This window comes from Polypterus senegalus, chromosome 17 (genome assembly GCF_016835505.1).
Source record: "Polypterus senegalus isolate Bchr_013 chromosome 17, ASM1683550v1, whole genome shotgun sequence".
NCBI classification, from domain to species: Eukaryota; Metazoa; Chordata; class Cladistia; order Polypteriformes; family Polypteridae; genus Polypterus; species Polypterus senegalus.
In genome coordinates, this window is record NC_053170.1 from 82,234,514 (window position 1) to 82,250,437 (window position 15,924).

The 15,924-nt window shown below is 38.2% G+C and overlaps 1 protein-coding gene across 2 annotated transcripts in view; it reads left to right on the forward strand.

Annotated features, from left to right (window-relative positions):
• The window catches only part of ube2o (ubiquitin-conjugating enzyme E2O), a 76,536-nt gene that overhangs the window by 52,395 nt on the left and 8,217 nt on the right, over nucleotides 1-15,924 (forward strand). The window contains exons 9-13 of one of the 2 annotated variants that reach the window (XM_039739153.1): nucleotides 6,573-6,687; nucleotides 6,784-7,141; nucleotides 11,527-11,681; nucleotides 11,765-11,877; nucleotides 11,957-12,088. In XM_039739153.1, the coding sequence (XP_039595087.1) occupies nucleotides 6,573-6,687; nucleotides 6,784-7,141; nucleotides 11,527-11,681; nucleotides 11,765-11,877; nucleotides 11,957-12,088 (873 nt within the window). Of the gene's footprint in view, nucleotides 1-6,572; nucleotides 6,688-6,780; nucleotides 7,142-11,526; nucleotides 11,682-11,764; nucleotides 11,878-11,956; nucleotides 12,089-15,924 lie in introns of both variants that reach the window. The other variant, XM_039739152.1, reaches the window with a different exon arrangement.

Below are 15,924 nucleotides of genomic sequence, written 5' to 3' on the forward strand. Positions count from 1 at the left end.
AAGTATCCATGTGTCTGTTTGTGTGTCCATCCAGTTGTTATGTCTGTCATTCCAAAAGATGGCACATCACAGATGTTTTTTGTAATAAAATGCATGTCATTCCGACAGATGGTGCATCACAGACATTAACACTGCTTTTATGAATCCCTAACTAAATGGCACAAAACGGAGACATGTGCCTCACCTGGTGCACTGCAAACGTTAATGCTGAGGTCTACGTTGATTTCTTAGATTTCAAACCATCTTAGGCAGGTAGCACAGCTAGTACATATATTTCTACAGGTATATAAATATACATAGTCAAAAGACTATAACAAACAACACAAAACATAAAATTGTTAGCTTTTTCTCTCCTATATAAAAAGGCACATAACTTTTGAATTCAATATATGTTCAGTTCATGTGGTTAAGTTTTTTTAGCTAGTTATCAAGCTTCTCATGCTTGCACTGTGGCGTTCATTTGCTCACAGCTAGTCTGCATTGACTCACCACCCCGTCCACACACAGTTCTGTCTGTGAGAGTGCATGCATGTGTAAGATACTTCTCTGCACTTTCTTACTGGATTTAGGATGAGAAACTCATAATAACTAGAATGTATCCTTCAAGTTTTATTACCTTTCAATCACAGTGATAAAAATACCATAGTAGTTAGGACGAAGCCAACTACTGTAATTAAATTACAATTAATTGATACTTTTATCAAATTCCAAAGGGAGGCCTTTTGGGTAAAAAAAGCATATATTAAGAGTGTTCATGCTTGGATAATGCCAATCTGTCCAACACCATGTAGATAGAAATAGTCTGCAGTCACTTATTTGTGGTAAAACAAGGTACTGTAGATAATGAAGTAAGCTGAAAAAAGGCAACAAGACATTGCCACAAGTCAGAAGCAACACATCATTGGAACATACTCTGAAATGAGGCAATGTTCGAATCGGATGCCATCAGTTCTAGATTATTTTTTCTGTAGTAATTCATGTGTTTATTTATGCATAAGTCCCTCCACAGCCATAGCTTTGCATTGACCCTGGGTTGACAGTATAAAGATGTGTTTTATTTCTTCATTTCTTTAAAAAAAATAGATAGATAGAACTTTATTTGTATCAAGTATTCTTCAAAAATTATTTAGGATGGGTATTACAATTTGATTTCCTGGCTTTTGTAATAGTCCTATTCTATGATAGTAAAACCAATGACATTCATGTTCCAAACATTACTAAGCTCATAATCATATAGATAAATCAGTAAGTAAGCAGTGTAAATTTTTTGGTCAATTGACATTTTCCAGATCCAGTTGCTGTTGTAGATGCCCCCAGTTTCACAATAGTCATATCCGAGTGTCACCCAATATGATATTACATGTAAATCTGAACTGTCCATAACATAGCTGCAAGAAAAAAGCATGAATGTTTGTGTTCTTTCACAGCCATTTTATATAAGCGCTGATATTGAAATTAACAGTTGCTCAGACAAATGTACTTTTCTGGGGTGTGCGCAATTGGCAAGGCTTGTGAATAAACAAAGATTTCTGTTTTACTGATGGTGCATACAATGAATGGCTTTGCTGAATGCATGAAAGAATAAATGTAATAATTTGTGTCGGAACTGCCAAACACCTTGTTACTTTAAACTCTCAGGGTGCATCTTCTGCAAGCTGCATCTTCTTGTCTTCCTGATAAATAGATTACACTGAGCTATACTAGACGTGGCAAAGTACACAGTCAGTTTTATGACTAAATGGATGCTTTTTGTTTTGAACTGTGCAAAATAAGTTGCTGCACAAACATATTTAACACCAACAACAAAGCTTTACTGTAGTAGGCCACAAATCCTTAGCAGACACAAATAAATATATAGAGGTGCTGTACCTGCGGAGGGCTGGCGCCCTGCCCGGGGTTTGTTTCCTGCCTTGCGCCCTGTGTTGGCTGGGATTGGCTCCAGCAGACCCTCGTGACCCTGTAGTTGGGATATAGCGGGTTGGATAATGGATGCATGGATGTACTGTACATTAAACAGTATTGCTTGAATGGGCACACATTAAGGACTCCATTTTCTGACTTACTGATTCAGCCCAAGGGCATAGAAAACAGATGCCCATTTTATCATCACTGTGTGGTACAAATCATGGGGCCAAACCTGCATGGACTGCCTGTTCATTGCAGGGCCAATCCAATTTAAGCCATTCTTATAATCTTAGAATGTATTACAGTGTTACAAATACAACAAAATAACAGTTGTAGTAAAATGCAAATACCATTTAACATACAAAGAGAAATTTGTTAAATAGATATGCATATTTCTATAGAGTTTCTCTCCGAGTTTGGTTCTTAATGCATCCAAATGAAGACAGAAAACTATAGCTGTACTGCAGAATTTTAGTAGAGCTGCAGTTAGTTTGGAGACCACCTGATGTTCTTTGGTTTACAATTTCATATTACCACACAACACTGATTCTTAACCAGGGGATCATAGGAATACATTTTAAAACAGACAGGGTTACACTGTAAAATGCTCTTAAGTAACTATTTAAATCTGGTTGGTAGTCCAGAATCAATAATTTGCAGCATCACTGCTTGCTTGATTTAAACAGGGATTGGCTGCAGCCCCCACAGCCTTGTAATGAAATTAAAGGGTTCAGTACGTGGGTGGATTGTATTTGGATGCAAAAAATAAATAATTTGCAAAACATTTTAAGGATCTAGTGCTCTCCATAATGTTTGGGAAAATAACACTTTTCCTTGATTTAACCCTCTGCTCCACAGTTTATAATTACAAATCAAACAATTCAGACATAATTAAATTGTACATCGCAATTTCATTTAAAGGTTATTTGCATACATTTTAGTCACAGCATGTAGAAATGGCAACACTTATTCTACCATAATGGCACCATAATGTTTGGGACAATTGGTGTCACAAATGTTTGTGATTCCTCAGGTGAGTTTCATAACATACCTCAGCTTTCTTTCTACTCTTTGGAGTCTGTAGTTGCACTTGTTCAACGACAACAAGATTTGTGCCAATGAAAGTCGTAGAAGTCATTATGAGGCTGAAAAAAAAAAGAATAAAACCATTCAAGACCTATGTAAATCCTTAGGATTACCTAAATCAAAGGAAGGACCAAAGGCCAAGGAAGACCTCCACTGCTGATGTCAAAAGAATCTTGTGGTAAAGAAAAAGCCCCATATGCCTGTCTGACAGATCAGAAACAGTCTTCAGGAGGCAGATGTTGATGTGTCAGAGGTGACTATCATATGAAGACTTCATGAACAGAAATACAGAAGACACACTGCAAGATGCAAACCACTCATCTGCAACAAAAGCGAGAAGGCCAGATTACAGTTTATGAAAAAGGACGTGAAAGAGCATGCAGAATTCTGGAAAAGGTCATGTGGACAGACAAGACAAAGATGAACATGGTGCCTGGGAGTGTTATTGTTGGGCATGTATGGCTTCTACAGGTCCTGGCACATTTCTCTTTATTGATGATGGAACTGCTGATGGCAGTGACACAATGAGTTCTGAGGTGTATAGAAACATCTGATCAAGTTCCAGTAAATGCCTTTAAACTGATTGGCCAGTGCTTCATCCTACAGCAAGAGAATAATCCAAACTTACTGCTAAGGCAAAACAGGAGTTTTTCAAAGCAAAAAATGGAAAATTCTTGAATGGCCAAAGCTAGACACTCAATTTAAGTCAATGTCAGTTTATTTATATAGCACATTTAAAACAACATAGGAATGCTGTGGCCTAAGTGCTTTACAATAATAGAATAAAAGAAAACAAACAAATAACATATATACAGTGCATCCAGAAAGTATTCACAGCGCATCACTTTTTCCACATTTTGTTATGTTACAGCCTTATTCCAAGATGGATTAAAATATTTTTTTCCTCAGAATTCTACACACAACACCCCATAATGACAACGTGAAAAAAGTTTACTTGAGGTTTTTGCAAATTTATTAAAAATAAAAAAACTGAGAAATCACATGTACATAAGTATTCATAGCCTTTGCCATGAAGCTCAAAATTGAGCTCAGGTGCATCCTGTTTCCCCTGATCATCCTTAAGATGTTTCTGCAGCTTAATTGGAGTCCACCTGTGGTAACTTCAGTTGATTGGACCTGATTTGGAAAGGCACACACCGTGTCTATATAAGGTCCCACAGTTTATAGTTCATATCAGAACACAAACCAAGCATGAAGTCAAAGGAATTGTCTGTAGACCTCCGAGACAGGATTGTCTCGAGGCACAAATCTGGGGAAGGTTACAGAAAAATTTCTGCTGCTTTGAAGGTCCCAATGAGCACAGTGGCCTCCATCATCCATAAGTGGAACAAGTTCGAAACCACCAGGACTCTTCCTAGAGCTGGCCGGCCATCTAAATAGAGCGATTGGGGGAGAAGGGCCTTAGTCAGGGAGGTGACCAAGAACCTGATGGTCACTCTGTCAGAGGTCCTCTGTGGAGAGAGGAGAACCTTCCAGAAGGACAACCATCTCTCCAAAAGGCACCTGAAGGACTCTCAGACCATGAGAAACAAAATTCTCTGGTCTGATGAGACAAAGATTGAACTCTTTGGTGTGAATGCCAGGCGTCACATTTGGAGGAAACCAGGCACCGCTCATCACCAGGCCAATACCATCCCTACAGTGAAACATGGTGGTGGAAGCATCATGCTGTGGGGATGTTTTTCAGCGGCAGGAACTGGGACACTAGTCAGGATAAAGGGAAAGATGACTACAGCAATGTACAGAGACATCCTGGATGAAAACCTGCTCCAGAGTGCTCTTGACCTCACACTGGGGCGACGGTTCATCTTTCAGCCGGACAATGATTCTAAGCACACAGCCAAGATATCAAAGGAGTGGCTTCAGGACAACTCTGTGAATGTCCTTGAGTGGCCCAGCCAGAGGCCAGACTTGAATCCGATTGAACATCTCTGGAGGGATCTTAAAATGGCTGTGCACCGACGCTTCCCATCCAACCTGATGGAGCTTGAGAGGTGCTGCAAAAAGGAATGGGCGAAACTGGCCAAGGATAGGTGTGCCAAGCTTGTGGCATCATATTCAAAAAGACTTGAGGCTGTAATTGCTGCCAAAGGTGCATCAACAAAGTATTGAGCAAAGGCTGTGAATACTTATGTATATGTGATTTCTCAGTTTTTTTATTTTTAATAAATTTGCAAAAACCTCAAGTAAACTTTTTTTCATGTTGTCATTATGGGGTGTTGTGTGTAGAATTCTGAAGAAAAAAATTAATTTAATCCATTTTGGAATAAGGCTGTAACATAACAAAATGTGGAAAAAGTGATGCGCTGTGAATACTTTCCGGATGCACTGTAGAAATAAAATATATGAACATAAATAAAGTAAATAATAAATAGAAGTAATGTTATATCATCACAAAGAGAAAACCATCAGTATTACTGAAGGTCACGTAATGCAAGTGAATAGAAATGAGTCTTTAATCTCGTTTTGAACAGTTCAATTGTAGACGACTCCTTTATGTGACGAGGTAAAGAGTTCCACAGGCGAGGGGCAGCGACTGTAAAAACCCTGTCCCCCTTGGTTTTACACTTAGTACAAGAGACAACAAGAGACAACTGACCAGAAGATCTAAGCACTCTGGATGGCTGGTGTAAAACACACAATTCGGATAAATAGGCAGGAGCAAGCCCATGTAAAGATTTAAAAACTAGCAACAAGATTTTAAAGTCAATTCGAAAACTGACAGGCAGCCAGTGCAAAGAAGCTAAAATAGGAGAAACAGAGTCATACTTTCTTGCCCCAACCAGAAAGTAAGTGGCAGCATTCTGGACCAACAGTAACCTGTGTATCAGGGATTTTCTAATTGCAGAATACAGCGAGTTGCAGTAATCAAGGCGAGAAAAAAATAAAAGCATGAGTAGCTTTCTCAAGATCCCTAGAAGATAAAAAAGGCTTGATCTTACCTTATAGTCCAATTGAGCAGGCCTTCTGTATGCTGAAGAGAAAGCCTAAGGGTACAAGGCCCTTGAAACAGGCAGGAGCTGATGCTGGCTGCATCAGGGGCTTTGCAGAGTGTCACCAGAGAAGATCCTCAGCACCTGGTGATGTTTAAGAATCGCAGACTTCACGCAGTCTTTGCATGCGTTGTATATGCAACAAAGTCCTAAATATGATAAAAGTCTTATATGATGACGTAATAGACCTTCCATTGTTATGTGCCAAGCATTATGGTGCCTTGAAATGTGGGGACTATGTAGAAAAAGGGTTGTTATTTCTACATGTGACTGAAATGTATGCAAATACTCTTAAATGAAAGCCAGCAATTAGCACTTTAATCAGGTCTGAATTGCTTGGTTTGTAATTTTAAACTGTGGAGCAGAGGGTAAATCAAGGGAAAATGTGTCTTTGTCCCAGGCATTACAGGGTACTTACTGTATTAATGTCCAATTATCCTTGTTTGGATAATATTTCTAAGAGATTAAGTCAATTATTAGTAACCTATACATCACCAGATTTTTTTTTTTCTATAGCCAGTTTTGGAATTTTTCTTTATCTATGTCTAACTGTTATGCTTAATACAGGTTCGTCGGCTTTTGAAGAAAGAGATTGTGCGGAAGATGGGCAGTGTGACAGATGGTCAGACGACAAATGAACAGCCCACAGCAGATTGTGCTGCTGCTGCAGAAAGCCAATCAGGTCTTATGGAGTGCCTTCTCACTCAACTTTCTCTTTCCTTTAACTGCTGCTCTCTTGATGAATCTTATTTTTTTTTTTTTTTTTCTCTTGCAGCAGGTGGGCAGCCAGATGCAGACAAGCACTCAGAGGACTCTGTCAATGGGGTGACCCAAAGCTCCCCATCATATGCCAGTGAGGATGGACCAGTCGTGCATCTGTCAGAAGCAGTAGATTCTGGTGATGGTGCTGCTGACCTGTGGGTTGAGTCTGCTGAACAGGATGCTGACGATGAAGCAGCTGAGGACACTGATGACACCAGTTCTGTGACGTCCTCGGCAAGCTCTACTGCATCCTCTCAAAGTGGCAGTGGTGGGCTGAACCGCAGAAAGAGTGTGCCTCTGTCGATTCGTAATTTGAAAAGAAAGCACAAGAAAAAGAAGACCAAGATATCACGGGAGTTCAAGCCAGGTGACAGGCAAGTTAGCATTTTTACAGCTGTTTATGTTGGCTTATTGTTGTGATATTCTCTGAAGAGACCTCCAAGTGTCCTTAAAAAGTATACCTTTTCTCCAAACCCCAAAATATAAAGTATAATTAATGTCAAAGATTTTTCAGTCCTTACTAGAACTGTTGCTTACAGTGGGTGATTATTTTTCAGTTGTAGGTTGTTAAGCGATAAGGCAGGTTACAAAAAGATATTTTAATACATTCCATACCATCCATCTTTTTCTTACCTGGTTAATCGGGTCAGTTTTGTGGTCAGCCTGTCAGTAGCCAGTTTAGAGTTACCAGTAAACTATGCTTCATGTCTTTTGGGGAAAGGCATGAAATATTTTTATACTGCCCAATTTTTGTACCAAAAAGTCTCAGTAACCCAAGTATTTCTATAATTGTTTGGATATTATTTTATGAAAACATGGCCACTAACTGTTTTTAATAGTTTCTCTTGCCATATACAGTATTTTTTAAATTAGATTTTATTTTTATACTACTTTAACCTGTTGGTTCATTTTCAGTTTAGTTTTATGAACTTTTGATCAGTTCTACTCTAGTGTATATTATTGCTAAATTACCTTAGCCAGTTGTTATTTTGATAGTGTAAATGATGACTGGCCTCAGTACGGTAGGCTGGTGCAGGAAACCTGGTGAGATAGAACCCTAAATGCAGGAAACATAATCGGATATCTGGCTGTGGAAGCTGCCTTTATTATTTCCTCAGTTGCGTAATGTTTACTGCTGCAAACTCCCCCTTTCCAATGGCATGTCAAGATGAAAGCATCATTGATTTCCTCTGTGACTTCACGTGTCTCTTTCAGTGTTGGATTCAATTTTCATTTACATGAAATGAACTCTGCAACACTACATGATAACTTTCATAGTGCAATTATAATCAGTTTACACTTAGTAAAGACTTTTACTTTTTTATTATCCTTACAACTATAGATTATTCTTGTTATATGTATATTCATCCATCCATTATCAAACCCGCTATATCCTAACTACAGGGTCACAGGGGTCTGCTGAAGCCAATCCCAGCCAACACAGAGGATGCAAGGCAGGAAACAAACCCCAGGCAGATTGCCAGCCCACCACAGGGCACACACACCCTAGGGACAATTTAGGATTGCCAATGCACCTAACCTGCATGTCTTTGGACTGTGGGAGAAAACTGGAGCACCAGGAGGAAACCCACGCAGACACAGGGAGAACATGCAAACTCCACGCAGGGATGACCCGGGAAGCGAACCCAGGTTTCCTTCCTGCAAGGCAGCAGCGCTACCACTGCGCCACTGTGCTGCCCACAGCACTTTCATGTTATTCCAAATAAGTAATATCTTCTTATACACTTTCTTTGTTATTTAACAGATTTCTTTCCAGCCCACCACAGTGTTATATGTATACTGTATTTGTGTCCTATTTGTCAGTTACTATAACTCCTACCCTTTGGGATTACCAAAGTTTATATTGTTTGGTCGGCCTGTACGCTACCAGCAAAGCTTATATAATGCTTAGTTCACGTTCATGCAAATAGTTACGAATGACATTAGATAAACATAACTTTATTTGTCCCCAGGTGGAAATTTGGCTTTTTCCGGAAGCTCTTTAAATAAATAAATTCATAAATAGTTATATAAGTAAGTAAATAAATAAATAATCTACACTTGCACTTTGGTATGAACAAAAAAGAAAATTAAAAAGAAAGAAAATTCTTGACTCGGCAGTCCCAGGGCCAGTGTTGCATCATGCAGAAATATTGCTTTTGATATATAAACACCACCCGAGTTTCTTGACACACTTCTTTTGAATAATTTGTTGACTAAAAGTTCTCAGTGTTAGTATGTCAAAACGGGGATGTGCAACATTTTTCATAATGGACCTCAGTTTTGTTTTAATCCTCTTTTTCGCTACTACCTCCCTGGGGTCCAGAATGTGCCCCATAACTGGTCTTGCCCTTTTAATCTTGCTTGGTGGCCCTCTCCTGAAGTGATATTACAAGTCCAGCACACCACAGCATAGAAAATCACACTGACCATCCCAGAGTTGTCAAAGATGTGAAGGATGTCACTTCCCACATTAAATGAATGCACTTTGCTAAGGAAGAAGATTTGTTTTATATATTAAACTTACTGTTTTATTTAATAGAAAATACAAATGAGCTAATGCACCTCTTACACTGTTTCTACTTGGTTGGTTTACTTTCTGAAACCTTTATGAAAAAGCCCTGAGAAGAATTCCAGTATAGTTAGTACTAACTTAAATAAAACATTACTAATGATTAGGAAGTAGCCTGTGAAACTACAAATAGCCATGGGTTTCACATTCATATTCATATGTGAAAAATTCAGATGTCTCCGTGTGGTATTACGATAATCTCAACATGGTATGTAACAAATCAAACTTTTTTTTTCCTGGCTATAATATTTTATTTGCACATCACTTCTAGGAACATCCTTTTTATATTTTTAGATTTATTTTCTATCCTAGAAGCAAATGACCAGCTGTACAACTTCAAAGAGCAGCCTTTTTGCTTTAAAATGGAAAAGCTCCACTACAGCTTGGCTCGATCCTCCATTTTACAGAGCTGACGAGAACACACTTAAATGGTGGCAGATTTATATTACATACAAAGCTGAATTTTGGCATCTGTATAACACAAATTAAAAAAAAAACAAATAATGAAAAATCACACCTTTTGCAGTTTGGTTCTATTAGTTTTACACAGTGAGGCAACAAGAAGTTTGCTTAGAGGAAAGTCCAGGTGAAATCACTTACAATATTTAATATAATCATGGGCACTTGTTGAAACCTATCCTAATTTTCCAAAGTTTGTCACTGTTGTGATTGAAATAATTGCTTTAGACAAAAATAAAGGTTTGGGGACCGTCCCCATATATTGTCGGCGAGACAATAAGCAAAAAAAAAGATGTTGATTCAAAGTCTTGAATTACAGTGAATACATAATTGAGACAAAATGGCGTTTATATGTAAAAGAAAAAACATGTGACAGGAAATGGTTGGCAGTCTGGAAGCTTTACAGGAAGTGACGTCATCAGAGTTGGCCGGAAGTGACGTCATCGCGACCATCTTGAAAACCCGAAAGTTGATTTATTATTTCCCGTCTTGGTTTCTGTTGGTAAAAAGAGTTCAGGTAAGCACCACGTGACAACCCCTTATCTCGCGATGTTTCACTCACCTTTAGGCTCTCTGACTGCCTCCTAATCGCACATGTGTGACACTGTGTAATGTGCGAGTCTGGTTTAAATTACAGTGAAGCTCCATGAGCAAAGAGGGAAGTAAAATATAAAAAGTAGGGGATACATAACAAACATCACAGGATTTGGTGTACCATGAGTGAAGAGTTAATATAAAACATTTACTAGTACAGGTATTTGAAAACCATTCAACACATTGTGCTAAAATCATGGCCATATTATGATAGATATAGGGTATAGAATTTTAATACTTAAAATTATTATGAAGACAGCATGCTAATGGACTCCTATTGATTTATACCACAAGTAAGGGATCACTTGCCACTAAATCTATATTTGAACTGAATTCTACAAATATTTCTTATGTAGTCTAATAAATAAAGCTGAATGTGTGTATGTGTGTGTTTGTGTTGTTTTGCCCAGCATGCAAATGTACACTATTGAATCAATCACTAGTTTTTGCACTGATACTCCATTGGTGTAAAGCGTGGGCTATGGTATCATCCATTCATTGCCCCTAGTGGGCATTTTTAGAATCTGGCCCAGGTATGTAAAGTTGCTTCCTGTGGTGGGTTCAGTCAGTGAAATTTTGTCTCGGGTCCCCCCTAGTGACCACACCTTTACTTTATTCCACTCTGGGCGGTGCTGGGTACTCTGTGTAAAATAAATGAATTTTCTTTGTCTTAATGTGGAGATTGTTGAAATCCATTTTGACTATTTAAAATATGATTGTAGTATTATGGATTTAGTTATGGTTGTTTTCTTATTGAACATTTCTGATCATAGAGAAGTCTATGATTAATTTCAATCAAATAGATATTGGAGTAATACATTATAATATGTTGCAGAATCATTCTGCAATAGTTAATACTTTACAAAATATTAAAAAAAAAAAAAAAAAGTTTATCCATAATGTGATGTAAATGTAAAAATAAAAGTATGTTATGGGTAACTGGACAGTTCCCACCTGTAGTTTTGCTTGGCAGATGGAGCTATATTCATGTTTCAGTGATATTCAAAATTTTCCACATTTTGCTCAGTTTGTCCCCATGTATAGTTTTTCTCTCAACTTGAATCTCAAGGTCCAATTATAAGGAGTCATTTAAAAAAGGGAGATGATTTACACTCTCACCACTTCTTATTTTAGGGTAGCAGTTGAAGTGGTGTCCACCAAGACTTCTGCTGATGTGATGTGGCAGGATGGCACTGTGGAGACAAACATTCGCTCCAATGAACTTCTGCCTATCCACCACTTGGACAACAATGAATTCTGCCCTGGAGACTTTGTAGTGGACAAGCGGCGTAAGTCTGTTTGTTTTTTCTCATGGACTTAGAAAGTTCTCAGGATCACTAAGTATATTTTTCTTCTTTCTTTCTATCTAAAGCTCAGGCGCTGCAGGATCCCAATGTCTATGGGGTGGTTCAGTCAGGGGACCATCGAGGCCGCACCTGTGCAGTTAAGTGGGTTAAGCTGCAGCCAACTGGGGTTGATGTGGAGGTCAGTGTACTGCATACGTCTAGAACCTTTGAATTGGCAGCGGTAGTTTTTTTTCTCAATGATGTTCTTTCTTTTGCAGGTCATTAGGGAAGAAGAGGATGTCAGTGTCTATGACATTGCAGACCACCCAGACTTTCATTTTCGCACCAATGACATAGTGATCAGAATTGGAAGCACAGGGGAAGCTCGGGCAGCTGAGGAAGATAGTGAGGTAACTCTAGCAAAAGTCAAATAGTTATATTTCTCTATGTGGGGTCAGGGGTCATTATAGTTATTTTCTTACTTCCTTTAATTCATCCTTTTGGTAAACCAATAATAGAATCACATTTGGGAGTGACTTGAGTGTGGATAAGACCTATCCCAGCCATATTATCAAGAAGGGCTGCTACTCCATTTTGTGGAATCCTCGCCTTCACATTTCCACACTTATTTAGAGGTGCCAGTCAGACTCTATAGGTAGAGGGAGAAGATGCAAAATCCATTTAGATCTTTACTACGAACATGTCTTTGGAGCTGTGTGCCAGCATTGCTTACTATAATGCCCCATTCTTACAATGTTTGGATGATAAAACACCCACAAAATTTATCTGGGAGTAGTTTGCACAGTCCAGATGCACCTGTGACTCTGTGTAAGATTGGACAGAGCCGACTGGAATTTTGTTACTTGCGTTACACACTTTTTTAAGCAGGTAATATATTAATGTTGTAAATATCTTGAAGGGCAAGCATTCCATCTCATGTAACATTCAAGTAGTCTAGTGTGGCTGCCCAATTTGCACTGCACATGCATATTATTTTAATGCAGGCATAGTGTTTTTTGACTTTTATAACCTTGTCTTGTCTGTACCAGAGATGCGTATTTTTTAACCACATTGCATGACAGTTATTTTTTTTCCAGGACTGCATTGATAACAACTTCAAAGTTTTACTTTGAAAGATAACAAGCATTTCAGTTTCAGGGAATATTTTTTGGTTTAAGGAAGTCGGAGTGAAATTAACCACGGTTTGTGTTTGAGAACCTTGTAGTTAACATTAGATGACCATTCCTTTTACTTCAGACAGCATTGAAAGCCACTTTGCCTTGTTTAAGAAATGAAAGATTTAAAGTTTTACTTTGAAAAGTAACACTTCAATTTTGGAGAATGTAATTCTAGTTTAAGGAAATCCGAGCACTTATTTGAGAAGTTTACAATTAAACATATGATTTTTCCTTGTGATGTTCAGCATTCTCATCAAAAAGCTCATAAGGAATTGCATTTATAGAGGCAAAAAAAGTCTTTGATATCAAATAAAATGAAAATGATGTAAGTGTTGTATCATAAAATGTAGTTCTGTATCCTGACATCATTTAGATGAACATTGCAATGAAAATGGAGAAGTCTGTGTACATGTAAGGTAACTGTATCTTTACCTTCATTGTTAGTAAATGTACAGTAAGAGCACAGAGACAGGAGTGACATAGATGCACGTTTATATTGACTGTAAACACTGCAGCCACAACCAATCAAGCACTCTTGTGTGCTTGCTACTACACCAGCAGCCATATTATTCAATACCAACTCCACATTTGCAGGTGTTCAAGTGATTAAGTAAGTTGTATTTTAATTAAAATTTTCTTCTTTATAGACTAGTGAAACCAAAAATAAAATGGAATTAAAAAAAATAAGTTAAAGATCAGGAGCTGTTGATACTTCGTTTGTTTTCTAAATAGTTGCTTTTTTCAGTTCCTCTACAAGTCATAATGTATTTTATTACTTCCGGGGGCTCACGTAGAGCAAGCAGAACCCTTTTATTTTGGCAACACATTCTTTTCTTTTCAACATTAAAAAATACAGCCTGACGTTGATCACAGTGCCGATGTAACTTCACTAAGTAGTGGTCTTCAAAGAAACATTGATCAAAGATTAAAAGCAATGCATTCATGTGGTTAGAAGTTTTGACTTTTTGAAGATCTTACCGATTGTCGCAATGCATTTCTGTCTTTGGTTTGTCTTGTATGCCTATGGAGAAGGGTCTGCTGCAGGTGTTGGAATGGGGTGTGCCTAAACATGACATATGTTGCATCTCCTCTTCTTCTCCCCCTTATTATGGTGGTGTTCATCACATAATCAGCTTCTGTGATTTGCTTGACTCTCAGCATGTCGCTAGTCTTCTTTTTTTTTTCTGCCCCATCAATTAATTTTCCACTTGTTATATCTTGGCCACGGTTCCTCCCCTGGTTGGGATTTTAAAGTCTTGGTTTATGTCTTTTTTGTTCAGTTTTGAGTCATTAAGGCATCTTAATGTTACTGTTGTTTGTTCGCTATGTTTTCTATGCCTATGCCATGTGATTTGTAGGTGCGCCCAAAGTGTCAACCTGCCGATCACTGCCATGAACTGCCCAATAAATCCTGAGGGTCTTCCATAGTTCCCAGCGGTTCAAACTGAATGCACTAGGTAGTGGCGAGTTCTTGTGCTTGTGTCTCTACTTTGTTTTTTTTTTTTTTTTGATTCATTGTATTTTTGAGTTCATGTTCCATTTTTTGCTTCGCTGGTTGCTTTGGATTGCTGTATTGTTTTGGTCAAATCCTTTTGCCTTTGTGCTCCACAGGGTTTCATTGTTACTGCAGAGCATTTCTGTGATATTAAGCTTTTATTTTGTATTTCTACAAGGCCCTAGTGTCTAGCTGGAGTTTTTGATGGGATTTCCCCCTCTAGTGGTATTTTTGTGCTTTGGGGCTCCTAGTTCAAATAGCACTCACTTTGCTGCAATAAAGACACAACCACAGGTCGCTGTTATCGTAAAATGTTTTGAATTTCCAGAATGTATCCAGTCATAACAACAACAACAGCAACATTTATTTCTATAGCACGTTTTCATACAAATGATGTAGCTTAAAGTGCTTTACAAGATGAAGAAAGAAAAAAATATAAAAATTTGATAGTGCTAATTAACAAAGACTGTGGTGGGCTGGCACCCTGCCCGGGGTTTGTTTCCTGCCTTGCGCCCTGTGTTGGCTAAGATTGGCTTCAGCAGACCCCCGTGACCCTGTAGTTAGGATATAGCGGGGTGGATAATGGATGGATGGAATTAACAAAGAATAAAGTAAGGTCCTATGGCCAGGGAGGACAGAAAAAAACTCCAGATAGCTGGAGAGAAAAAAACAAAATCTGCAGGGGTTCCAAGGTCATGAGACCGCCCAGCTCCCACTAAGCATTCTATCTAACATAAATTATCTCAACCAGTCCTCATGGATTTCAGACTTCACATGGAAGAATTAGATGATGATGGTCATGTGGATATCTCACCTTCAATCCATCAATGTAGGGACTGCACGGTGCCTTGATCAGATGGTGGTCACCACCACAAAAAAACAGAAAGAGAACAGCAGAGAAAGTAGGGGTTAGTACTGATTTTGGAGACATTAAAAGAAAAAAAAATAATTAAATACATATACAGAATATCAGATTTACACTAAAATGAAGCTATGAGAAAGCCATGTTAAAGTAATGGGTTTTTAGCAGTTTTTTTAAAGTGCTCCACCGTATTAGCCTGGTGAATTTCTATTGGTCAGCTATTCCAGATTTTAGGCGCATAACAGCAGAAAGCCACCTCACCACTTCTTTTAAGTTTAGGTCTTGGAATTCTAAGCAGCTAAAGATCAAAGGTTATGGTTTGGGGTATAATGTGAGAGGCATTCTGAGATATAGGATGGAGCGAGATTATTTAAGGCTTTGTAAACCATAAGCAGTATTTTAAAGTCAATTCTAAGTGGCACGGGTAACCAATGTAGTGACATCAAAACTGAAGAGATGAGCTCAGATTTTCTTTTCCTAGTTAAGATTCTGGCAGCTGTATTCTGCACTCGTTGCAATCGATTTATGTCTTTTTTGGGTAGTCCTGAGAGGAGTGCGTTACAGTAATCTAGTCGACGAAAAACAAAAGCATAAACTAATTTTTCAAGATGTTGCAAAGTTATAAGGGGTCTAATTTTTGCTGTATTTCTTAAGTGAAAAAATGCTGTCCTAGCAATCTGATTAATATGTGATTTAAAATTTAGGTCAGAA